Below are 24,562 nucleotides of genomic sequence, written 5' to 3' on the forward strand. Positions count from 1 at the left end.
GAGTACAGTAGCGGTGGGCACAGGTGTGTCACTGCATAACACTGGGGTAAAGTACCAGTGGGCACAGGTATGTCACTGTATAAACGTGGGGTACAGTACTGGTCGGGATGGGGTTGTCACTGTATAACGGTGGTGTACAGTAATTGTGGAGACAGGTCTGTCACTGTATAACACTGGGGTATAGCATTGGTTGGGACAGGTCTGTCACTGTATAACACCGGTGTACATTACTGGTGGGGACAGGTTTGTCACTGTATAACACTGGTGTACATTAATTGGGGAGACAGGTCTGTCATTGTATAACACTGAGGTACAGTACTGGTGGGGATGGGTTTGTCACTCTATAACATGGGGGTATAGTACTGGTGGGGATGTGTCTGTCACTGAATAACACTGGGGTACAGTACCGGTGGGGACTGGTCTGTCACTGTATTACACTGGGGTACAGTACTGATGAGGACGAGTCTGTCACTGTATAACACTGGGGTACAGTACTGGTGGGGACGGGTCTGTCACTGTATAACACTGGGGTACAGTACTGGTGGGGACACGTCTGTCACTGTATAACACTGGGGTTCAGTACCGGTGGGCACAGGTCTGTCACTAACACTGAGGGACGTTACTGGTGGGGACAGGTCTGTCGCTGTATAACACTGGGGTACAGTACTGGTGGGGACAGGTCTGTCACTGTATAACGCTGGGGTACAGTACTGGTGGGGACGGGTCTGTCACTGTATAACACTGGGGTACAGTACTGGTGGGGACAGGTCTGTCACTGTAGAACACTGGGGTACAGTGCAGGTGGGGACAGGTCTGTCACTGTATAACACTGGGGTACAGTACTGGTGGAGACTGGTCTGTCACTGTATAACACTGGGGTACAGAACTGGTGGGGACAGGTCTGTCACTGTATAATACTGGGGTACAGTACTGGTGGGGATGGGTCTGTCACTATATAACACTGGGGTACAGTACTGGTGGAGATGGGTCTGTCACTGTATAACACTGGGGTACAGTACTGGTGGGGATGGGTCTGTCACTGTATAACACTGGGGTACAGTACTGGTGGGGACAGGTCTGTCACTGTATAACACTGGGGTACAGTACTGGTGGGGACGGGTATTTAGTGTATAACACTGGGGTACAGTACTGGTGGGGATAGGTCTGTCAATGTATAACACTGGGGTACAGTACTGGTGGGGACAGGTCTGTCAGTGTATAACACTGGGGTACAGTACTGGTGGGGACAGGTCTGTCAATGTATAACACTGGGGTACAGTACTGGTGGGGACAGGTCTGTCAATGTATAACACTGGGGATCAGTACTGGTGGGGACAGGTCTGTCAATGTATAACACTGGGGTACAGTACTGGTGGGGACGGGTCTGTCACTGTATAACATTGGGGTACAATACTGGTGGGGACAGGTCTGTCACTGTATAACACTGGGGTACAGTACTGGTTGGGACAGGTCTGTCACTGTATAACATTGGGGTACAGTACTGGTGGGGACTGGTCCGTCACTGTATAACACTGGGGATCAGTACTGGTGGGGACAGGTCTGTCACTGTATAACACTGGGGTACAGTACTGGTGGGGATGGGTCTGTCACTGTATAACACTGGGGTACAGTACTGGTGGGGACAGGTCTGTCACTGTATAACACAGGTACAGTACTGGTGGGGACGGGTTTGTCACCGTATAACACTGGGGTACAGTACTGGTGGGGACAGGTCTGTCACTGTATAACACTGGAGTACAGTACTGGTGGGGACAGGTCTGTCACTGTATTACACTGGGGTACAGTACTGGTGGGGACAGGTCTGTCACTGTATAACACTGGGGATCAGTACTGGTGGGGACAGGTGCTACTTGTGTAATGTTTACTGGGCAACTTTCCAAGTGTGGGAGGCATCTAGTTCCATTCTCACGCTATATTCCACGTGTATGTTTCTGGCAAAGCTAAAGGACAATATAAATCCCCCCACTTCCTAAGCACCAGCAGTGATAGGGACAGACCCTGTACTCCTGGTGAACTTTGGTCCTCTGTCCAATACACTGCTGGTCAACAGTAGTTGGCAAAATGGTTGAAGTATCTGTTGAGAGAGGCCCCTGTTGACTCAGTCCTAGCCACATCTCACATCCAACCAGTTCCCAAACAAGTCACTGGCTCCAACTGCACTGGGGGAGGCCAATCGGCCACTCTGCCTGTGCTGGCCCTTTAGGAGATCTAGCTCATTAAGTCTCCCTCCTTCCCCATTAGTCCTGCATCTTTTGTCTGTTTGAGATTTCTCCAATTCCCCATTTGAAAGTTCCTATTGAATCTGCTTCCAGATCACAACAACTCGCTTGCGTCAAAAGAAATAAAAATTCTCCCCCATCTCCCCCTCTGGTTCTTTTTACCAACCTGTCCCCCCCTCTGGTTACCGACCCTCCTGCCACTGGACGCAGTTTTGTCCATGCATTCTCCCTGACTTTGAATGCCTCAATTAAATCTCTCTCTCTTTGCTCTGGGGAGAAACAATCCCAGCTTCTCCGGTCCCTCCCTGACTGACGTGTCTCATCCCCGCGACTGTTCTGGTAAATACCCCCCCCCCCCCCCCCCCCCCCCCCCACCCCCCCCCCCCCCCCCCCCCCCCCCCACCCCACCCCCCCCCCCCCCCCCCACACACACACACACACACACACACACACACACACACACACCCTCTCCGAGGCCCTTGACATGACTTCCGTGGCTGGGGTTGCCCAGCCGCTGATGGGTGCGCCGGAGGGGTTTTTTTTTTTATAAACAGAGCGGTTATGGAGGGCAGGAAGGTTCACCAGACTCTTACCGTTGTTGGACTTGAGGTCGCGATGGATGACGGGTACGATGGCGCCATCGTGGAGGTACTGCATCCCCTTGCCAATCTGCACAGCCCAGTTGACCAGCACGTGGGGTGGGATCCGGCGTCCGGCCAGCGCCCGGTTCAGGGGTCCCCCGGACGCATACTCGATGATGAGGCAGAGGTTGGGCTCCTGCAGGCACACCCCCAGCAGGGCGATGATGTTGGGGTGCCCCAGCATGGCGAAGAGCCGGGCCTCCTGCTTGACGTTCTGAGCCGTGGCGCTGATGTCCTCGTCGGGGTCCTGCCGGGCCGCTTTCACTGCGACCAGCTGCCCCTTCCAGGTGCCCCGGTAGACCTTGCCGAAACCCCCCACCCCGATCACTTCCTGCAGGGTCAGCTCTTGGAAGGCCACCTCCGCCGGGGCTGCCAGCTCCTCTGCCCGGCCCGCCGGCAGCTTGGCGTAGCCGGCCGGCGGCTTGAGGGAGACGTAGTTGGAGGGGAAGATGCCCACCTTGTTGTGGAGCTTGCCAGCCCACCAGCCCTCATCGCCTGAGATGGCCGAGTCCCTGGACAGCACCTCAACCAGGTCGCCCTTGCGCAGCGTCAATTCGTCCTTGCAGTGGGCTTCATAGTCGAACAGGGCCGTCCAGATGGGGTTAGTGTAGGCCCCCTCCGGCCCGTGAGGCTTGGCTGAGCTCCAGGCGCTCAGGGAAGTCCTGCTAAAAAGATTCTTCCAGTGAGGCTCCACCATGGTGATGAGGGGAGGGGGTGGGGACCTCCTGGTCTTACCTGGGTAGCACCATCACTGTCAGAGCCTTCTTTCCCCGGGTCCTGGGAACCTCTGACAGGCGAGCCAAGGCGGATGGTTAATTCCTGGTTTGCCCCTCTTGGAATCTCTCCCTCTTCCCCTCTCTCAGCCCCACTATGGGCTGCAGGCAAGGCTTTGCAAATCCATAAAGCGCCTCCAGGATTCGCGGGCACCAAGTTATAATCCAACCAGTCATTCAGTGGTGGTGGCGGGGCGGGGGTGGTGGTGGGGAAGCTGGACTTCTTTCGGGGGTCTGGTCCTCTTGTGGTCTGTCCCTCCTTTCAAGTTTTCCCGCAAAATTAAAACTCACGCAAGTTGAAATGAATAACTTAGAGCGGAGAAACTCCAGTGGAGGAAACTCTCAAAGCAGCGACAGGACAAACCAGAAAGTTTCGTTCTGGGGGAGGGGAGTTTGAAAAAGGGGCGAGGGAAGTTTTGTTTGGAAAAAGTTTGATTTCTCTGTTGTACTTGTTATTTTTGCGCCTGTTTACTCTCCGGGTGCCGGTTTCTCACGCAACCTCTTGTAAGTTTCGATCGGATTCCTCCTGTTAAATTTCACCTCGATTCCTCTTGTAAATTTCGATTGGCTTCCTCCTGTTAAATTTCACCTCGATTCCTCTTGTAAATTTCGATTGGCTTCCTCCTGTTAAATTTCACCTCGATTCCTCTTGTAAATTTCGATCGGATTCCTCCTGTTAAATTTCACCTCGATTCCTCTTGTAAATTTCGATCGGATTCCTCCTGTTAAATTTCACCTCGATTCCTCTTGTAAATTTCGACTGGATTCCTCCTGTTAAATTTCACCACATTTGCTCTTGGAAGTTTCAACTGGATTCCCTCCTGTTACATTTCAGCTCAATTCCTCTTGTAAATTCAGACTGGATTCCCTCTTCTTAAATTTCATCTCAATTCATCCTGTTAAAGTTTCAATTGGATCCCTCTTGTAAAATTTCAGCTTCCTCTGTAAATTTCTCTTGTAAGCCGCGAGTCAGCTTCTTGCCCCTTGCAAAACGTTAAGTTTCGGCTCAGCTTCTCAGCTCTTGTAAGTTACGCCTCGGTTTCTGCTCTGAAGTTTCTCCTGTTCCGCCCGCCCGCCAAACTCCTCAAGTTTCACTTATGGGAGTATCAGCTTGGACTGTGATCTCTCCGCCATTAGCCTCTCTGTCTGGGGATCTGCACTTTAACCCAATCCATCACATCAGGGTGTGGTTTCACTTTTTTTCTCTCTCTCTCTCTCTTGTGATTTTTCTCTCTCTCTTCTCTCCCTTGTGTGCAGCAGAGACAGGAAGGGCTTGACAGAGCGCGGCAATTTCGGTCCTTAGATTGAAACTTTCAGAAAGCCCTCTTTGTCCTGCCTAGAACCTTGCCAGGGCCAAACTAAAACTGCAGTTATGGCCGTCCGCGCTGGACTGCATGACAAATTGCAAAATCTTTCACAAGAAGCGGCGCAAAAAAGTTATTATTCTTACTTTTTAAAAGTGTCCCTCAACTGCGCTTTCAGTTTGCTGGGGGAGGAGGTGTAGTTTGCCGCCTCCTGGTGGTCGGTGGGACTCTTGAAGGATGGGCGGAAGATGCATTTGTATAGCGCCGCTCGTGACGTTGGGACGTCCCAGAGCCCCTTTGACAGCCAGTGAAGTGCGACCACTGCTGCAGCGCAAGAAACCAGGCACAGCAAGCTCCCACGAACATCGTCGTCCGGCTGTCCCCCTGCGGTTCAAGGGCGAGGTCGGCGCTCAGGGTGGCGAGTCAGCGCCATGGGTCTTCTCGTGACCGAACAGGGCTGGCAGGGTCTTTGGGTACATGGGGGCAGGACGTCCCGTGAGGTTGGGGTTGGGGGTTGGGGGTGGGGGTGGGGGGCAAGGCCCGCAGTGCAGGATGTGCAGCTCGGTGTGTGAGTGGCGGTCGGTTTTGAACGATCGGGAGCAAAATCCACCCCCCCCACCCCCCCAGTCATCGATGTCAATCTCGCCGAGCTTCAAGGAGAGTCAGAGCGTCCCTGAAGCCTTTTCTTCGTCCTCGCCCCCTGGAAACGCCGGCCGTTTGAGAGCGGAGAGAACAGGACCTGGTGGGGGAGAGGCCATCCAGACACAGTGTCCAGGCCATCGTGGTTGATTTTGCAGGAGCTTTGCCTGAATGTTTGTGTGGAACTGACTTCAAGAAGGGCACTGGCGTCGTCCCATTGAATGGGAAGGTAGCGGCAGAGCCATTGCTGATGGAATTTCTCTAGCACTCTTCTGTGTCACTGATACACAGACCAGGTCTCACTGCAGTGTAGGAATGTGGTGACAAAGACTGCTCTGTACACTAGCATTCTTGTTGATTTGAGGAGGTCAAACACTCGCTGCTGTATCTGGTAGAAGGCTGAGCTGCCACAGCTGATCCAGCGATAAAAACAAAAAAACTGCGGATGCTGGAAATCCAAAACAAAAACAGAATTACCTGGAAAAACTCAGCAGGTCTGGCAGCATCGGCGGAGAAGAAGTTCTGTCGAAGGGTCATGAGGACTCGAAACGTCAACTCTTTTCTTCTCCGCCGATGCTGCCAGACCTGCTGAGTTTTTCCAGGTAATTCTGTTTTTGTTTTATAGCTGATCCAGTGTTGGATCTCCTCGTCTATAGTGGCCTTTTGAGAGAGGTGGCTGCCAAGGCGTGGGAAGCCTGGCTCAAACAGCGATGTGATAATGACCCAGATCATCTGTTTTTAGTGATGTTGGTTGAGGTATAAATATTGGCCCCAGGACACTGGGGAGAACTACCCCCCTCTCTTCTTCCGATAGTGGCCGTGGGATCATTTACACCCACTCGAGAGGGCAGACGGGACCTCGGTTTAATGTCTCATCCAAAAGACAGCACCTCCGACAGTGCGGCGCTCCCTCAACACTGGCGCTCCCTTGGCGCTCACCCTCCGGCGGCACGGCGCTCCCTTGGCGCTGACCCTCCGATAGTGCGGAGGTCCCTCAGTACTGACTTTCCCACAGTGCGGCGCTCCCTCAACACTGGCGCTCCCTTGGCGCTCACCCTCCGGCGGCACGGCGCTCCCTTGGCGCTGACCCTCCGATAGTGCGGCGCTCTCTGTGTTCAGCTGGATTTTGTGCTCAAGCCTCTGGAGTGAGGCCTGATCCCACAACCCGCTGGCTCAGTGGGCGAGGGCAGCATCCACTGAATCCCAGATGCCGCCTGGAGAGGATTCCAGCCCAGGATTAAAACTTTTAAGAATCCCGTTATCTTCTTGGTTGTAGATTTCAGCAATTCTGCCCCATTTTGCCGGCAGCAGCAGTAGTGTGTGCTGGCCAGCTATTCGATCATGGAGGGCCTCACAAGCAATGCCAGCCTCTCTCACATTCCTCCCAACCTCGCTCTGAGCAGTTCACCTTCCCTGCCACTTCCCCGGGGAAGACGTTGCTCCTTTAAAGAAAGTCTATCAGGTAAACTACAGCACCCGCAGCCCCACCCCAAAACACCACCCTTCCAAAAATGTACTCATGAAGCCCCTGGCTAGTTTACAGTGGACCAGCTCAGGGGCTGTAATTCACCAGGAGATTGTTGCTGAAGGGAATGCCTAACTAGCTATCCCCAGGGCTGGTTATAACTTACCCCAGAGTGTGGCAATTGCCACCTCTGTAACAGTCTGTCGCAGGAGGTTCCAGCTCATGTTTAGACATGATGTTTTAAATCAGCAGCGACTGGGTCAAATTCAACTCTTAAATCTCTCTCCGACAGAGGGTGTTGTTTGGTCTGTAAGAACATAAAGCGATTTGATCAGGTCTGCGCTGGTGTTTCTGCCCTACTCGAGCCTCCTCTCACCCTCCCCTCATCTCACCCCCATCACCGTATCCTTCTATTCCTTTCTCCCTCGTGTTTATCCAGCTTTCCCACCCCCACCCCCCCACCACCACTTAAATGCATCTCTATGATTCACCTCGACCACCCCCTATGGTAACGAGATCCACGTGGAGGGGATTTAACAGGGTCGATACCAGGAGGATGTTTCCACTTGTGGGAGGGACTAGAACCAGGGGACGCAGTTTGAGAATAAGAAGCCTATCGTTTAAGACTGAGGTGAGGAGGAATTTCTTCCCTCAGAGGGTCGTTAGCCTGTGGAATTCTCTCCCCCAGAGAGCAGTGGAGGCCGGGTCGCTGAATACACTCAAGGCTGAGTTAGACAGATTTTTGATAGGTGAGGGAGTCAAGGGTTATGGTAGGGCAGTGGGCAAAGTGGAGTTGAGACCACAACCAGAGCAGCCATGATCTTATAGAATGGTGGAGCTGGCTGAATGGCCTCCTGCAGCTCCTAAGGTCCATATTCCTACATTCTCCTCACTCTCTGGGTAAAGAAGTTTCTCCCGAATTCCTGATTGGAATCATTAGTGACCATCTTATATTGATGCCCCTCCCCCACACCCCACCCCTCCTAGTTCTGGTCTCCCCCTCAGGTGAAGACATCTTCTCTACGTCTACTCTTCGAACCCCCTTAAGCCCCCTCGTCAAGGGATTTGCGGGAGTGCCTCCCTTACAAGGTCTGGGCCTGAATGTGACTCCAGTTTGACAGCAAACTGCCCTCTGGAAATGGCCACTCTGCTGCATTAGACAGAACGAGGCCCAGCTTCTCAGGGAAACGATGGATGGGCAATAACAGGGAGACCACTTCCTGACAGCAAATACTAATAATGGCCAACCTCTGAGTCAGCAGACTCAAGTTACAACATTTCACAAGGTTGAGGATATAATCTGCAGATGTGACGTTTGCTCTGTTGATATTGTGAAATAAATAACACACCCCACACCTTCTTAAAAAAAATACTAATTTATCTTAAAAAAATATATATGTGGATTGCCAATCCCAGGATGAATGTATAAACTCTTTGTCCTTGGCTGCTGAATGCAGGACTGCAGATCCAATTCCTAGTTTGTGCTTTTGCATTTTATGTTCCTTTTTAAGTAGAATCGTTGAATGGTTACAGCACAGAAGGAGGCCATTCAGCGCATTGTGCCTGTGCCGGTTCTCTGCAAGACTAACTCATCTCGTCCCCCCTCTCCCCTGCCCTCTTCACCCCCCCACCACCTCTCCCCCCCCCCCCCCCCCCCCGACTCAGGAGCTTATTCAATTCCTTTTTGAAAGCTGCGATTGATTCGGCCTTCACCACACTCTCAGGCCGTGCATTCCAGATCCTAATAAAGGATTTTTCCTCATTTCGCCTCTGGTTCTTTGGCCAATCACCTCACGTCGGTGTCCCTCTGGATCTCGGACCTTCCACCAGTGGGAACAGTTCTTCCCTATCTACTCTGTCCAGACCCCTCGTGATTTTGAACGCCTTGATCAAATTTTATTTTTTTTATTATACATTCATTCATGGGATGTGGGTGTCACTGGCTAGGCCAGCATTTGTTGCCCATCCCTAATTGCCCTTGTTCAGAGGGCATTTTTTTTAAAAAAAAGTCAACCACATTGCTGTGGGTCTGGAGTCACATGTAGGCCCAGACCGGGTAAGAACGGCAGATTTCCTTCCCAAAAGGGACATTAGTGAACCAGATGGATCTTTACAACAATCGGCAATGGTTTTGTGGTCACCATCAACGTTTTAATTCCTCTCAACCTTCTCTTCTTCAAGGAGAACAGTCCCAGCTTCTCCAATCTATCCACGTGACTGAAGTCCCCTCTTCCCTGGGCCATTCCTGTGAATCTTTTCTACACCCTCTCTCACGCCTTCACATCCTTCCTAAAGTGCGTTCACCAGAGTTGCACACAATACTCCAGTGGAGGCCAAGCAAGTGTTGATAAAAGCTCATAACTTCCTTGATTTTGTACTCTGTGCCCCTATTTATAAAACCCAGAATCCCATTTGTCTTTTTAACCGCCCCCAGCTCTCTCTCTCTCTCTCTCTCTCTCTGTGTCTGCACCTGCTTTAGAATTATGCTCTTTATTTGTCTCTCCTATTCCTACCACACTTCATACTTCTCGAAATTAAATTTCATCCGTCCCTTGTCCATCTATTCCACCAGCCCGTGTGCTACTCGCAGTTCACAGTTTTATGTCATCTGCAAATTTTGAAACTGTACATCTATATAGATTATCGAGAGAAGCAGTGATCCTAACACCTACTCCTGGGGAGCCCCACTATATACCTTCCTCCAGTCCCAAGAACAACTGTTCAACATGGCCTGTCACTCAGCCAACTTTGTCTCAATGCTGCCACTGTCCCTTTTATTCCATGAGCTTCAACTTCACTGGCAGGCTATTATGTGGCACTTTACTGAAAGCCTAGTGTACACGACATTACCCCGTGCTCAGTGGGATTTGGGGTGTTTTATTGACCATGTTAATCACATTTTGGTTTAATGTTTGCAAGTTTCCTTTAAATTTTGTCTTTGTTTTTGCAGTTTCCCTTTAAGGGGTTGCTTTTTACTTTGTCCCTAATTTTGTTAATTTAGTTTACTTGGTTGACTCAAAAGAGTTACACCACATTACCCTCATCAACACGCTCTGTACCTCACAGCTCTTATTTGACCAGGGACTACCGAGTCAAGAGAGCAAAGGTCCCCAGGTTAGCAAGGATTAAAACAAGGTTTCCTGCCCCTGAGTGCTAAGTACTGACGCTCAATGAGGAAGATTCAAACGTGTGGGCAGGATAACGCTTGACAGTATGAACATAGGAATTAGGAGTAGGCCACTCGGCCCCTCGAGCCTGCTCTGCCATTCAATAAGATCATGACTGATCTGATTGCAGCCTCAACTCCACATTCCCACCTACTCAATAACCTTTCACCCCTTTGCGTGTCAAGAATCTATCTACCTCTGCCTAAAAGTATTCAAAGACTCTGCATCCACCGCCTTTTGAGGAAGGGATGTCCAAAGACTCATGACCCTCTGAGAGAAAAAAATTATCCTCATTTATATCTTAAATAGGCGACGCCTTATTTTTAAACAGTGACCCCCTAGTTCTACGTTCTCCCACAAGAGGAAACATCCTCTCCACATTCACCCTGTCAAGATCCCATAGGATCTTATATGATGCAATCAAGTTGCCTCTTACTCTTCTAAACTCCAGCGGATACAAGTCTAGCCTAGTCTGTCCAACCTTTCCTTAGAAGACAACCCGCCAATTCCATGTATTAGTCTAGTAAACCTTCTCTGAACTGCTTCCAATGCATTTACATCCTTCCTTAAATAAGGATACCAATACTGTACACAGTCCTCCAAATGTGGTCTCACCAATGCCCTGTAGAACTGAAGCACAACCTCTCTGCTTTTGTATTCAATTCCCCTCGCAATAAACAATAATATTCTATTAACTTTGCTAATTACTTGCTGTGCCTGCATACTAACACCCAGATCCCTCTGCATCTTAGTGCTCCCCAATCTCTCACCATGTGATTCCTTCCACAGCCTGCCAACATTTGCAGTTTGGGCTTCAACACAAAATAAAGACACTTAAGCAAGTTATTGGGGGACAGGGGATTGAACTATATCCCAGTGAGAGTCCTTCAGAAACAGTAGTGGTAAAAAATCTGTCTGACACAGTCACAACAGGCCAAATGGCCTCTCTGTAAGGTTCAATGGTCCAGAATTTGAAGTTAAGGGAGTTAAAATTTCGGTATTTGCGATTGTTGGCGACACAGTTACTACAATAATGAGAGCAGGGAAGGTCCCAGTCGCTAGTGGTCCCCACCTCATGTAAATCCAAGTTCGACCCGCTTTAAGAAGCGAATCGCTCGGCTTCGATTAAACAGACCTTCGTTCCCGCCCCCGGTGTCTTGACAACAGGAGGTGCAATTGATTGGCAGACCTATAGCCCAATAGAGATGGAGAACAGAATGATTGGCATGGGCACCACCCAATCGGTTGGTGCTCACTGTGGTAAGTCCCGCCTACTTTTCAAACAAGGTGGGTATAATCACCCAACTGATAGTGGATGTGACATCTCTGGTCCGCTGGCGCAAAGGGATTTTAAGAATAGTTAGAGCCTCGGCCCTCACGGGAAGCCGAGGATACGGGGTGGAGTTTCTGTCCCGCCCATAGAAGGCCTGCTGCCCCTTCTGTCTGAGTGATGGCCCGCTGAACCAATCATAAAGCCGAGCCCATGATCAACAGCCATCCTAACCAATCTACCGCCGGACATCGCCCAGATAGGCAAGCCAATCAAACGGCCCGAGAGCGGGTCTTGGGAGAGCGGACTTTAAGTTTCGACTTACAATTAGAAAAAAAAAGGCAGCTCGGAGTTGACGATAAAAATCCGTACCTTTCTGCGATATACCTCAATTTAAAAAAAATCCTTTAGCACGCGTAATTTTAATCGAAGGGCAGGACTCTTGCGTTAACTGACGGTGGGCCGAGCAGATGATGGGCGCGGTGAAGGACCAATAGAAAGGGAGGACTGAAAGACGGACGTGGCGACGAGCCAATGGGTTTCAAAGCCCCGCCCTCACATTTGGGGAATTGGCAAATGGGAGGGGAGAAAGCTGGAGATCCCGGTCTGTGAGGGAATGTTAGCGGCATCCAATAGGAAAGGAGAGGGGTGCAGACGGACGCGGGATAGACCCAATGGAGGTTGAGGCCCCGCCCCACCGTTTGGAGAACGGACCAATGGAGTGGGAGGTGTGCGTGAACCTCCGGCCGGTGAGGGAAGTTTGCTGTGGATCAATAGGAAGGGACGACTGGGGAAGACGGGCGTAGCAAGCAGCTAATTGGCATCGAGGTAGCGAGGGCGCGGGCTAATGGGAGGGAGGGGTGGGCGGGAGCTTCCGGTCTGTGAGGGAAGGGGGCGGGTGGGGGAGGGGTCAGGAAGATGGGGGCTTGGAGTTGGTGAGGCCGCGGCGGCGGCGGCGGAGCGGTGACTGAGCCGCCCCGACGGTATAGCCCGGGGGGTGGGGTGGGGAGGGGGGGGACAGGGGGTAAGAGGCCCGAGGATGGGCTCGCAGGTGCTGCAGATCTTCCGCCAGGGAGTGTGGGCCTCGCTGACTGGCGGCTGGTACTTCGACCCGCACCAGAGCAAGTTCTCCAACTGCTTCCACCTCTACGTCTGGCTCTTTCTGCTCTGCTTCCCCTTCTTGCTCTTCATGGTGAGTGGGCCGGGCCTGCAGGATCAGGCGGGCGGGGGGCTACAAGGCTAAACTTCACCTTTCTCCCATAGCTGGGGGTCTTGTTCCCACCCACCCATGGCTGGGGGTCTTGATACCTCCCGCCCATGGCTGGGGGTCTTGTTCCCACCCACCCATGGCTGGGGGTCTTGATCCCTCCCGCCCATAGCTGGGGGTCTTGTTCCTACCCACCCATGGCTGGGGGTCTTGATCCCACCCGCCTATAGCTGGGGGGTCTTGTTCCCACCCACCCATGGCTGGGGGTCTTGATCCCTCCCGCCCATAGCTGGGGGTCTTGTTCCCACCCACCCATGGCTGGGGGTCTTGATCCCACCCGCCTATAGCTGGGGGGTCTTGTTCCCACCCACCCATGGCTGGGGGTCTTGATCCCTCCCGCCCATAGTTGGGGGTCTTGTTCCCACCCACCCATAGCTGGGGGGTCTTGATCCCTCCCGCCCGTAGCTGGGGGTCTTGATCCCACCCACCCATAGCTGGGGGTCTTGATCCCACCTGCCCATTGCTGGGGGTCTTGATCCCTCCTAACCATAGCTGGGGGGGGTCTTGATCCCACCCACCCATAGCTGGGGGTCTTGATCCCACCTGCCCATCGCTGGGGGTCTTGATCCCACCTACCCATAGCTGGGGGGTCTTGATCCTACCCGCACAAAGCTGGGGGGTCTTGATCCCACCCGCCCATAGCTGGGGGGGGTCTTGATCCCTCCCGCCCATAGCTGGGGGTCTTGATCCCACCCGCCCATAGCTGGGGGTCTTGATCCCACCCACCCATAGCTGGGGGTCTTGATCCCACCCGCCCATAGCTGGGGGTCTTGATCCCTCCTGCCCATGGCTGGGGGGGGGTCTTGATCCCTCCCACCTATGGCTGGGGGGGGTCTTGATCCCACCCACCCATGGCTGGGGGTCTTGATCCCACCCACCCATGGCTGGGGGTCTTGATCCCACCCACCCATGGCTGGGGGGTCTTGTTCCCACCCACCCATGGCTGGGGGTCTTGATCCCTCCCGCCCATAGTTGGGGGTCTTGTTCCCACCCACCCATAGCTGGGGGGTCTTGATCCCTCCCGCCCGTAGCTGGGGGTCTTGATCCCACCCACCCATAGCTGGGGGTCTTGATCCCACCTGCCCATTGCTGGGGGTCTTGATCCCACCTACCCATAGCTGGGGGGGGTCTTGATCCCACCCGCCCATAGCTGGGGGTCTTGATCCCACCCGCCCATCGCTGGGGGTCTTGATCCCACCTACCCATAGCTGGGGGGTCTTGATCCCACCCGCCTAAAGCTGGGGGGTCTTGATCCCACCCGCCCATAGCTGGGGGGGTCTTGATCCCTCCCGCCCATAGCTGGGGGTCTTGATCCCACCCGCCCATAGCTGGGGGTCTTGATCCCTCCTGCCCATGGCTGGGGGGGGTCTTGATCCCTCCCACCTATGGCTGGGGTGGGTCTTGATCCCTCCCACCCATGGCTGGGGGGGGTCTTGATCCCTCCTGCCCATGGCTGGGGGGGGTCTTGATCCCTCCCGCCCGTGGCTGGGGGTCTTGATTGCACCCACCCACAGCTGGGAGTCTTGATCCCACCCACCCACAGCTGGGAGTCTTGATCCCACCCACCCACAGCTGGGAGTCTTGATCCCACCCACCCACAGCTGGGAGTCTTGATCCCATCCGCCCATAGCTGGGGGAGGGAGTCTTCACCTCCCTTCCCCCTCCCCAAGATTGGCGGGTCTACATACAGTCCCCTCCCCCATATATACACTCTCTCTGCCCCCACATTTGAGAATAATTCCTCTGTGACCCACCCATGTTTAATGGGGCCTCTGTGAACCTCCCCACCCCCAAAATTTGGGGAGGGCTTGATGCCCCCATTGTAAGCTCCTATTTCTGTACTTGACTCCTTTTGGTAGGGGGGAGATACCTTCACCACTACATCTTGGCAAGCGGCGGAAATTCCTTTAGCCCCCTTTTCTGGGAGGGAGAGGGGGTTCTCGGCCTTTTTTTGGTGTCACAAAGAATCGGGCATCATGAGTATTTAGTCATTGATAATCGTGCTGTCAAATGGAACTTTTTTCTGTCCATTTTGGGTGTTTTCTCCCCATGCCTTGAGGCACTTCCAAAGTGCCTGTGGTCCTCCCTTGTGCCTTTCTGCAATTGTCCATCGCAGTCCTGCTCGGCTAGCCGTTAAGTTTAAGACGCGGAGATTTATTTTGTTTCACAGTCCTTTCTGGAGAGTCTCGTGGTTTAGAACCGCACCCCTTGCTCACCAATGGAGGACCCGGTGTCCCTGTTTTCAGGAGCGGCTCGCAGCTCTTCTGTTGTAGCACAGCTTTTCCTCCCTAATGTTATGATGGTTTGAGTGCTTTCCATTTGAGTCTGTACCTTAGACATGTCAAATATCACCCCCTCAACACCCCCATTTCAGGAGACCCTCCCCCCAGTTTTGGAGGCCTCTGTTCCCACTTGTAGGGGTCCCGCGCCAATCTGGTCAGGGGCATCCACAGGAACAAGTAGCTTGAAGTTACTAAACTGAAAGAGGCTATTTGGCCCAATCTGCCTGTGCTTGGCTTCCAGCTGCCTCGCTATGAACATTGCACAAATTTTGTCCCCTTCTGAGCACTCCAGGCCCAGGCAACACAGGAAGAGGCCACTCAACCCATCACACCTATGTTGGCACTCTGAAATGGCCTGATTGAGGTCACGATTTCTATTTTGGCAGCAGTGGCTCTGGGTGGCACTCTTCCTTCTGAGTCGAAAGGTTGTGGGTTTGAGCCCCACTCCAGAGACTCGAGCCCATAATTAAGACTGACACCACCAGCGCCAGCACTGAGGGAGCGCCGCACTGTCGGTGGGGGCCGCACTGAAGGAGCGCCGCACTGTCGGTGGGGGCGGCACTGAAGGAGCGCCACACTGTCGGTGGGGGGCGCACTGAAGGAGCACCGCACTGTCAGTGGGGGCGGCACTGAAGGAGCGCCGCACTGTTGGTGGGGGCTGCACTGAAGGAGCGCCGCACTGTCGGTGGGGGTGGCACTGAAGGAGCGCCGCACTGTCGGTGGGGGCGGCACTGAAGGAGCGCCGCGCTGTCGGTGGGGGCGGCACTGAAGGAGCGCCGCACTGTCGGTGGGGGCGGCACTGAAGGAGCGCCGCACTGTCGGTGGGGGCGGCACTGAAGGAGCGCCGCACTGTCGGTGGGGGCGGCACTGAGGGAGCGCCGCACTGTCGGTGGGGGCGACACTGAGGGAGCACTGCACTGTCGGTGGGGGTGGCACTGAGGGAGTGCCTCACTGTCGGTGGTGGGGGGCAGTGCTGAGGCCCTGTCACTTGAATTCGATGTTGACTCCTGGCTGACCGACTGACAGGCACAGGCAGGTTATCCCTTGGATTTGCCTGACACTCGTTTTGTGTTTTTAAATCCACCCCTACCCAGGCTTTGCCACCAAGCACCTCTATTGCTGGCATCTACTGTGCCATCGTTGCCCTCTTCTTCACCATGGTCAAGTCTATCAACTACCGCCTGCATGCCATGTTTGACGAAGGGGAGATCGTGGAGAAGAAGAATTCCCCTCTCACCGTGGACGGTGCCAAGCTTGAAGAGTGCGATCCAGGGGGTGGTGAAGACAGCAGCACCATCAGGTGGGAGCTTCAGGAGCAGAAATCCAGGCATGACCCAGAGTTTCCAGCAAATGAAACCCCTCCACAACCCCCCCCTCCTCCCCCCCCTTCAATAATTCATCCATCCCTTGCCAAACTTTGTGGGACCGAGTGTGTTTATTTTTTTTGGTGGTTTGGGCATTCATCTGGGGGGGGGGGGGGGTTAATGCTACCTGACTCAGAGAAGAGTGAGCGATTGACCAATACTTGGCTCAGGCGAGCTTCATGGCCAATTGTGCCAGCCCAGGAATTGAGGGACCCTGGGTGAAAATGCCTTGGGGGGTGGGGGGTTCTTGACCCACCCTGCATGCTGCCCACCCTCATTGTGGGCAGTGGAATATAGCCGTCTAATGATATTAACTGTTTCAATGCGATTCTACTGCGGAAGCGCCGCTCTTGACTCATCAGCAGGCCACCCATTCCAGGGAGCCAACAAAGCTTGTCACCATTTTGCTAAAATGATGTTACCTTTGACCTGAGTTTCTGTTTAACTATCCTCCACTCACTGCTTTTTCCTGGCAAAATTCCCCCCCTTAATCTGGAGTCATTGCCGCAGTGTCACAGTTGGGAGGTTTTTTTTATTCTTTAATGAGATGTGAGTGTTACTGGCAAGGCCATGTTCTGTGTGCTGTAGTTTGTAGAGGCTCTTTAAATAGACTCAGTTTGCTCAGTGTTTTGTACAGATTCTCTTTAAATAGATCCTGCAACCTTATTGCTGCAGTTCATAGAGACTCTTCGTAAATAGACTCTGTAGACTGTTGCAAGCACTGTCCCGTCTCCAACTCACTGGCTCACATTGTGCCAATTGACACACTGTCCCATTATTATCTGTTTTTAATGCCCTGGGAATGTCTATTTGTTTACTTTATCCTTTCATGGGATGTGGGCGTTGCTGCCAAGGCTAGCATTTGTGCCCTTGAACTGAGTGGCTTGCCCTTGAGCAGTTAAGAGTGAACCACATTGCTGTGGATCTGGAGTCACATGTATGTCAGACAGGGTAAGACTTCCTTTCCTGAAGGACATTAGTGAACCAGATGGGTTCACTGCCAATGATAGTTTCATGGTCGCCATTACTGAGACTAGCTTTCAATCCCACATTTCATGGTCACCATTACTGAGACTAGCTTTCAATCCCACATTTCATGGTCACCATTACTGAGACTAGCTTTCAATCCCACATTTCATGGTCACCATTACTGAGACTAGCTTTCAATCCCACATTTCATGGTCACCATTACTGAGACTAGCTTTCAATCCCACATTTGTTAATTGAATTTAAATTCCACCAGCTGCCGTGGTGGGATTCGAACCTATGTCCCCAGGGCCATAGCCTGGGCTTCTTGATTTCCTGTCCAGTGACGTTACCACTGCACCACCGTCTCCCCACCCTCATCTGACTGAAGCTGTCCAAAGTCTCTCCACACACTCTAACTCCTGTGTTTGTTACCAGTGCGAAGATCTGATGGAGACAGTGGGCAGTTTCAATCAACTGGATCCTTACCACTTTGAAACCTTGGACACTAGGGAGCTCAGTAGATTAATTACCCACTGCTATATCATAGAGTCTCTCAGCACTGAAGGATGACATTCAGCCCATTTCATTGGTGCTGGCTCTTTGAACGAGCTATCCAATTAGTCCTGCTCCCCCTACTCTTTCCTCATTGCCCTGCAAATTTCTCCTTTGCAAGTATTTATCCAGTTCCTCTTTTGAACGTTCCGATTGAATCTTCTTTCCACTTCTTTCAGACCAAGCAACTCTCTGTGTTTAAAACAAAACAATCCCCTCATCTCTCATCTCTGGTTCTTTTTCCAAATTTTGTCTCTCAGTGGGTGGTGAATCTCTGGAATCCTCTAACCCCAGAGGGCTGTGGAGGTTTAGACATTGAGTATGTTCAAGACAGGAGATCAGCAAATTTCTAGATGTTAAAGACATTAAGGGTAGTGCGGGGCAAATGGGGTGGAGGTAGAGGATCAGCCGTGGTCTAGTTGAATGGTGGAAGGGGCTCGAGGGGCCGAATGGCCTACTACTCCTATTGTAAATCTGTGCCCTATCGTTGCCGGCCCTCCTGCCAGTGGAATCTCTTTCTCCACACCTAACCCCTTCATAGCCCCTTGTGATTTTGAACGCTTCTGTTAAATCTTCCCTTAACCATCTCTGCTGTACAGAGAATAATACTGGCTACTTCTGTCTCCCTCTGTGTGGGGGTGAAGTCCTTTGTGGTGGGGTGGGGGGTGGTGGTGGTTGGTGGTGGGGGAGGGCGCGTGGGTGGGCCTTACCATTAAGGTTCCGGAGCAGGGATGCATTGCTGTGAAACCATTGCTGATCGCTCTTCTTCCCTGCCCCTCCCACCCCCTCCTCTCTTCCTGTAACCCGCAGGGACCCGGGCGGAGGAGTGGAGATGACGGTGTTTCGGAAGAATAACAGTACTCCGCCTGTGCGATGCAGCTCGCAACATTCTGTCTTTGGCTTCAACCAGGTGTCGGTAAGTACCAAATGTGGCATGTGCGGGGTTGTGGGGGTCGTGGACCCAGTGTGTGTGTGCAATAGTCGCAATTACAGTGTGGACAGGCGATGCTCAGGAGCAGCATAGTAACTGAATAATGTTCATGTTGGCCAGTGTCTAAGGCACTGCTGTCCTGAACGTTCGTCCGGTAAAACCGAACCCAATTGCGAGTTTTGTTCGAAAACTGCCCTTGATTTTTCTTTTCTGATTTTAGGAATTGTTGCCTCACCTGGAAGACAGTGGAACCACTAAAGGTGGGTTGTGTCTGCTGGCTCAGTGAGGGGCAGTCTGGCGTCATGCAGGTTGGGGTCCCTTTCTTGGGGTGGTGGCTGTGGTTCCACCGGAGTGATGGGGCTCCCATTGTCTGAGTTGCCGCCGATGATGGCAGTGGAAAGTCGAGTTGGGCTGGGAGGGGAGGAAGTGGCAGGAAAGTTGCCTGGAAGCGTGAGCTTGCCCGGCCTAGCGTGCATCCACATGCTTTGCCTGTCTTTGCTATCAGGTCTCCTTCCATTCGATGTCAAATTTTATTTATTTTAAATCTTTTTAAATATTCTTTTTGATGGGGTGTAGGCATTGCTGGCAAGGCCAGCATTTGTTGCTATCCCTCGTTGTCCCTTGAGTTGAGTGTCTTGCTCCGCCATTTCATGTGGCAGTTAAGAGTCAACCACATTTGCTGTGGGTCAAGAGTCACATGTAGGCCAGACCGGGTAAGGACGGCAGATTTCCTTCCCTAAAGGACATTAGTGAACCAGATAGGTTTTTACAGCAATCGATGATTGTTGTCATGGTCACCATCATTGAGACTAGCTTTCAATTATAGATTTATTAAAGTCATAGAGTTATACAGCACGGATCAGGCCCTTCGGCCTATCGTGTCCGTGCCAGCCATCAAGCACCTATCTATTCTAATCCTATTTTCCAGCACTTGGCCCTTAGCCCTGTGTGCTAGTAACTGAATTTAAATTCCACCCGCTGCCGTGGTGGGATTTGGACCCGTGTCCCCATAGCATTAGCCTGGGCCTCTGGATTACCGGTCCAGTGACATTACCACTGTGTCACCGTCTCCCCAAGTTGATCCGATTATGCACCTCTGAAATGCAGCAAGCAGGCGGGTTGTGCACGCTTGTCTGTCTCTCTGTCAGGTCTCGCTAGCAGTTCGTGATCAGGAGCAGAGTTCTCTCTGACTTTCCACCACCCCTCACTCTGCCCTCCATCTCAGTGTTGCTGAGGTGAACTAGCTTAGTACGCACTGGGTGCAGATCCCATGTGCTTGTGCTGCCTTTGCAGTGAATCGGGGGACTCTTTAAGGATTTTGCCAGGGTCTGTCGTTCCCTTCAGTCTCGGCTGTGGCACTTTACTGCAAATTATCTGGACAGAACATTCTTGGTTGTGCTCATATCTGGACTCAGTGTTTCTTGTACGTCAACAGGGATCAGAGAATTGGTCCGTGAACAAGGCAGTAAAAACGTAATTGTCACATCAGCTGACAGAGAGTTATTAAAATTGAACATGCTGGATACAGCAGGTGAGCCATCGGCAAGAGTCTCTCTTTTCCACTCCTGAACCTTTCTTTCATGTTGGGTTAGTGTGCTTGGGCTGATAAGTAACTTGCGCACCACATGAGTGCATTGCAACAAGACAGAATCTAACCATCTCCCCTTTGACATACAATAGCATCACCATCACCGAATCCCCTGCTATCAATATCCTGGGGGGCTACCATTGACCAGAAACTGAACTGGACCAGCCACATAAATACTGTGGCTACAAGAGCAGGTCAGAGGTTGGGAGTTCTGCGGAGAGTAACTCACCTCCTGACTCCCCAAAGCCTGTCCACCATCTACAAGGCACAAGCTGGGAGTGTGATGGAATACTGCCCACTTGCCTGGATGAGTGCAGTTCCCACAACACTCTAGAGGCTTGAAACCATCCAGGACAAAGCAGCCCCGGTTGATTGGCACCCCATCCACTACCTTAAACATTCACTCCCTCCACCACTGACGCACAGTAGCAGCAGTGTGTGTACCATCTACAAGATGCACTGCAGCAACTCACCAAGGCTCCTTCGACAGCATCTTCCAAACCCACAACCTCTACCATCTAGAAGGACAAGGGCAGCTGATGCATGCATGGGAACACCACCCACCTACAAGTTCCCCTCCAAGCCACACACCAATCCTGACTTGGATCTCGAACCTTCCACGAGTGGGAACAGTTTCTCCCTATCTACTCTGTCCAGATCCCTCATGATTTTGAATATCTCTATCAAATCTCCTCTCAAGCTTCTTGATGCTCATATGGGGTGTAAATACTAGCGTAGACTGGTTGGGCTGAACGCCCTGTGACTGTGCTGTAGGTGCAATGTGTATATTGAGGAGATAACAATTACTAGTTAACGCGATGCTTTTTTTCTTGCCGTTTCAGATCCACCGACGCCACAAGCGACCAACGAGGGCCCGCTGCCCCTTGAGGTGGGCATGCTGGATGCGTGTGCGTCGGGCAAAAGACTGCCCTCGCTCCCCGCCCAGGCAATGCTGCCCTCGTGTCGGGGCCTGGAGCCTGCCTCCCCTACCTCTTCCTGCGACACTACCCAGCGCCCGGTGGTGCCCGACCCTCGGGTGTACCCCTTGCCCCTCAGCCTGCTGGAGCAGATCGGGAGCTGGCACCCCAGTGAGTCCGGGAACCTGTGCGGCACCTTGCTGGGCCCCCTGCTGTGCGACCGCCTCGTCGGAGACCACGCCGCCAAGGCACCCGCCCAGCCGCCGACCGGCAGCAGCGCCAGGGGCGACGAGGGCAGCGGCGGGCAACCCGGGGCGCTGGGCGCCCAGGAGCCAGCGGACGGCCTCGACGGGATGGGCGCCAAGGCGGCTGGCTCCACCGACAGCTGCTTCAGCGGCACCGACCGGGAGACGCAGAGCACCGTCAGCAGCTACCGGAGCGAGAAGACCAGCTCCACCCGCCTGGAGAGCCCGTCGCTCACCCCCCGGCCGGAGGCAGAGGCCGGGCCACAGGGCGCCCGTGGGCAGCAGGGGGAGCTGGCCACCGCCAAGGCGGGCAGCGACACGGACAACTTCTCAGACAGCGAAATGGCCGCCACGCCCGACCTCAGTGACCCGGGCGACGGGAGCTCGCAGTTCACCTTCGTCGGCCCCGGCGACGAGCGCCTGGCGGGGGGAGGAGATGACCCCTTGACCTCCTGGCTGACTGACAAGCTGACCACCCCCTTGCCCGCCACCTTGGCGTCCGGCGGCCAGGCCGAAGGTGGCCAGCCCGCCCTGATGGAGGCCGAGAGGGTGGTGAGGCCCAAGGATTTGAACTTGCTGCGGCGAGGCTCGGCCCGCCGCTCGGGCAGGAAGAAGGCAGCCAAGAAGCATGGCGGCAGCGCCGGCAGCTTTGATTACCGGCGGGAGTACGCGCCGGTCAGGACAGCCCTGGGCACCAAGGCCTACAGCGAGAGCTTCTTCGAGGACGAGGACTCGAGCGACCAGAGCGACCTCAGCCACACCTCCAGCCTCCGCTCGCAGCCCAACTACAGCAGCTCCTCCAGCTCCTCCAGCGTCACCTCGCAGTCCTGCTCCTCGCCTGACGCTGCCCGGCACAAGGGCCGGCGGGCCGCCCGGCGCCCGACGCGCTCCGAGTCCGAGCCCGTCGCCGCCGCCGCCGGCCCTCCCCCGCCGGCCCCCGATGCCGCCTTCGCTCAGCGGGCGCCTCCCGGCGCCAAGATGCACGCCCGGGTGCTGAGCATGGACAGCGGAGGCGGGCACGCGGACCAGGCCCCTGGGACCGGCAGCTCCCGCACGCTGACCGCCTCCAAGTCGGACCTGGAGGCCCGAGAGGGTGAGCCGCGCTGGCGGGAACGCTTCTCCCGGCGCCTGGAATCCATTGGGAGCGCGTGGAGCCAGTCGGAGGGGGCAGTGGGAGGAGGTAGGTCCAAGGGTCCTTGTGATTTACTGGTGAAGTGTCTGTGCGATCGGTATCACACACACGGTCAAATTACACCCACAAGCAAAAACTCACCCGACACCCAAAGGAGGGGGGGGAAAGACAGACTAACGCTTGGGGTTGGGCCTCTCCTCTGGTGCTGACCGAGCTGCCAGGATTATGGCTGCGCTATCGTTGAACGGTCACCGCCCAGAAGGAGGCCATTCGGCCCGTCCTGCCCTCCCCAGCTCTCTCCGAGAGGAACCCGCCTCGTCCCACTCCCCGGCCTTTCCCAATAGCCCCTGCAAGTTTCCTGCTCCCAGTAATCCAATTCTCTTCAAGCCACGATTAAACCTGCCTCCGCCCCCACGCTCTCATGCAAGCGCATTCCAGATCCCAACCGCTCGCTGCGTGAGAGGGACTTTTTTTTTTGGCCAATCGTAAATCGCTGTCCTACGGATCTTGGTCCTCCCACCAATGGGAACAGTTTCTCCCCACCTTCTCCAGACCCCCTCATGATTTTGAACACCTCCTATCAAATCTCCTCTTGACCTCATCTTCAAGGAGAACAGCCCCAGCTTCTCCGTGTAACTGAAGTTCCTCATCCGTGGAACCATTCACTCGAATCTTTCCTGGACTCACTCTTACCTCCTTCACACCCATTCTAAAGTGTGGCACCCAGGACTTGGCACACTGCTCCAGTTGAGGCTGAATCTGGGTTACATGCGGGTTCATCAGAACTTCCTTCCTTTTGTGGCCTGTTCCTCGATTTAGAAAGCCCAGAAACCCGTGTGCTTTATTAACTGCTCTCTCAACCTGTCCTGCCGCCTTCAGTGACTTATGCACATGTACCCCCCAGGTCCCTCTGCTCCTGCATTCACTTTAGAATTGTACTTTTTACTTTATATTGCCTCTGTGTTCTATCTACCAAAATGAATCACTTTGCAATTTTCTGCCTTAAGTACCTGCTAGTTGCCTGCCCATTTCCACCAACCTGTCTTAAGTCCTCTTGAAGTTCTACGATATCTTCCTCACAGTTCACAAGACTTGCAAGTTTTGCATTATCCCCAAATTATGAAGTGCCCTGTACACCACAGTCTAGATCATTAATATATATAAAATATATTGGAAAAAGTGGTGGTCCTAACGCCGACTCTAGGGGAACCTCATTATATAACTCCCTCCGGTCCTGAAAACAACTGTTTGTTGCAACTCTCTGATTCCTGTCAGTCGGCCAACTGTGTATCTATGCTACCCTTCTCTATTATTCCATGGGCTTCAACTTTGCTGACAAGCCTGTTATGTAGCACTTCACCAAATGCCTTTTGCATTTGATTGAGAGATTAGGAATTAAGGGCTTTTCACCACCCCATTTGAAACACTCTTTGAATAACATAGGGTTTCACTCCCAGATAATTTTTCTTCCTATCTGTGTGCGCATGCATGTGTGTCTGCTGTGTTTGTTTGGCTTAGTAGGTGTCAGTCTCCCCACTGAGTCAGGGGGCCATGGGTTCCAGAGACTTGAGCACAAACTCCAGATTGCTACTTCCCTTGTTGGACTCGAGAGTCAGTACTGAGGGAGTGCTGCATTGTCGGAGGGCCAGTACTGAGGGAGTGCTGCATTGTCGGAGGGCCCAGTACTGAGGGAGCGCTGCACTGTTGGAGGGTCAGTACTAAGGGAGCGCTGTGTTGTCGGAAGGTCATTGCTGAGGGAGCACCGCACTGTTGGAGGGTCAGTGCTGAGGGAGCACTGCGCTATTGGAGGGTCAGT

The 24,562-nt window shown here is 53.4% G+C and overlaps 2 protein-coding genes across 4 annotated transcripts in view; one reads left to right on the plus strand and one right to left on the minus strand.

Moving 5' to 3' along the window:
- Positions 1 to 5,141, minus strand: part of LOC121273009 (mitogen-activated protein kinase kinase kinase 11-like) — a 70,486-nt gene extending 65,345 nt beyond the window's left edge. The window contains exon 1 of the mRNA XM_041179942.1: positions 2,834 to 5,141. Within this exon, the coding sequence (XP_041035876.1) occupies positions 2,834 to 3,578 (745 nt within the window). The 5' untranslated portion in view covers positions 3,579 to 5,141. The remainder of the gene's footprint in view (positions 1 to 2,833) is intronic.
- Positions 5,142 to 12,536: 7,395 nt separating this feature from the next.
- The window catches only part of LOC121272977 (pecanex-like protein 3), a 67,308-nt gene continuing 55,282 nt past the window's right edge, over positions 12,537 to 24,562 (plus strand). For all 3 annotated transcript variants that reach the window (XM_041179885.1, XM_041179888.1, XM_041179886.1), the window contains exons 1-6: positions 12,537 to 12,691; positions 16,143 to 16,348; positions 18,744 to 18,849; positions 19,085 to 19,124; positions 20,300 to 20,395; positions 21,295 to 22,794. In XM_041179885.1, the coding sequence (XP_041035819.1) occupies positions 12,539 to 12,691; positions 16,143 to 16,348; positions 18,744 to 18,849; positions 19,085 to 19,124; positions 20,300 to 20,395; positions 21,295 to 22,794 (2,101 nt within the window). In that variant the 5' untranslated portion in view covers positions 12,537 to 12,538. The remainder of the gene's footprint in view (positions 12,692 to 16,142; positions 16,349 to 18,743; positions 18,850 to 19,084; positions 19,125 to 20,299; positions 20,396 to 21,294; positions 22,795 to 24,562) is intronic.

This window comes from Carcharodon carcharias, chromosome 37 (genome assembly GCF_017639515.1).
Source record: "Carcharodon carcharias isolate sCarCar2 chromosome 37, sCarCar2.pri, whole genome shotgun sequence".
Lineage (NCBI taxonomy): Eukaryota > Metazoa > Chordata > Chondrichthyes > Lamniformes > Lamnidae > Carcharodon > Carcharodon carcharias.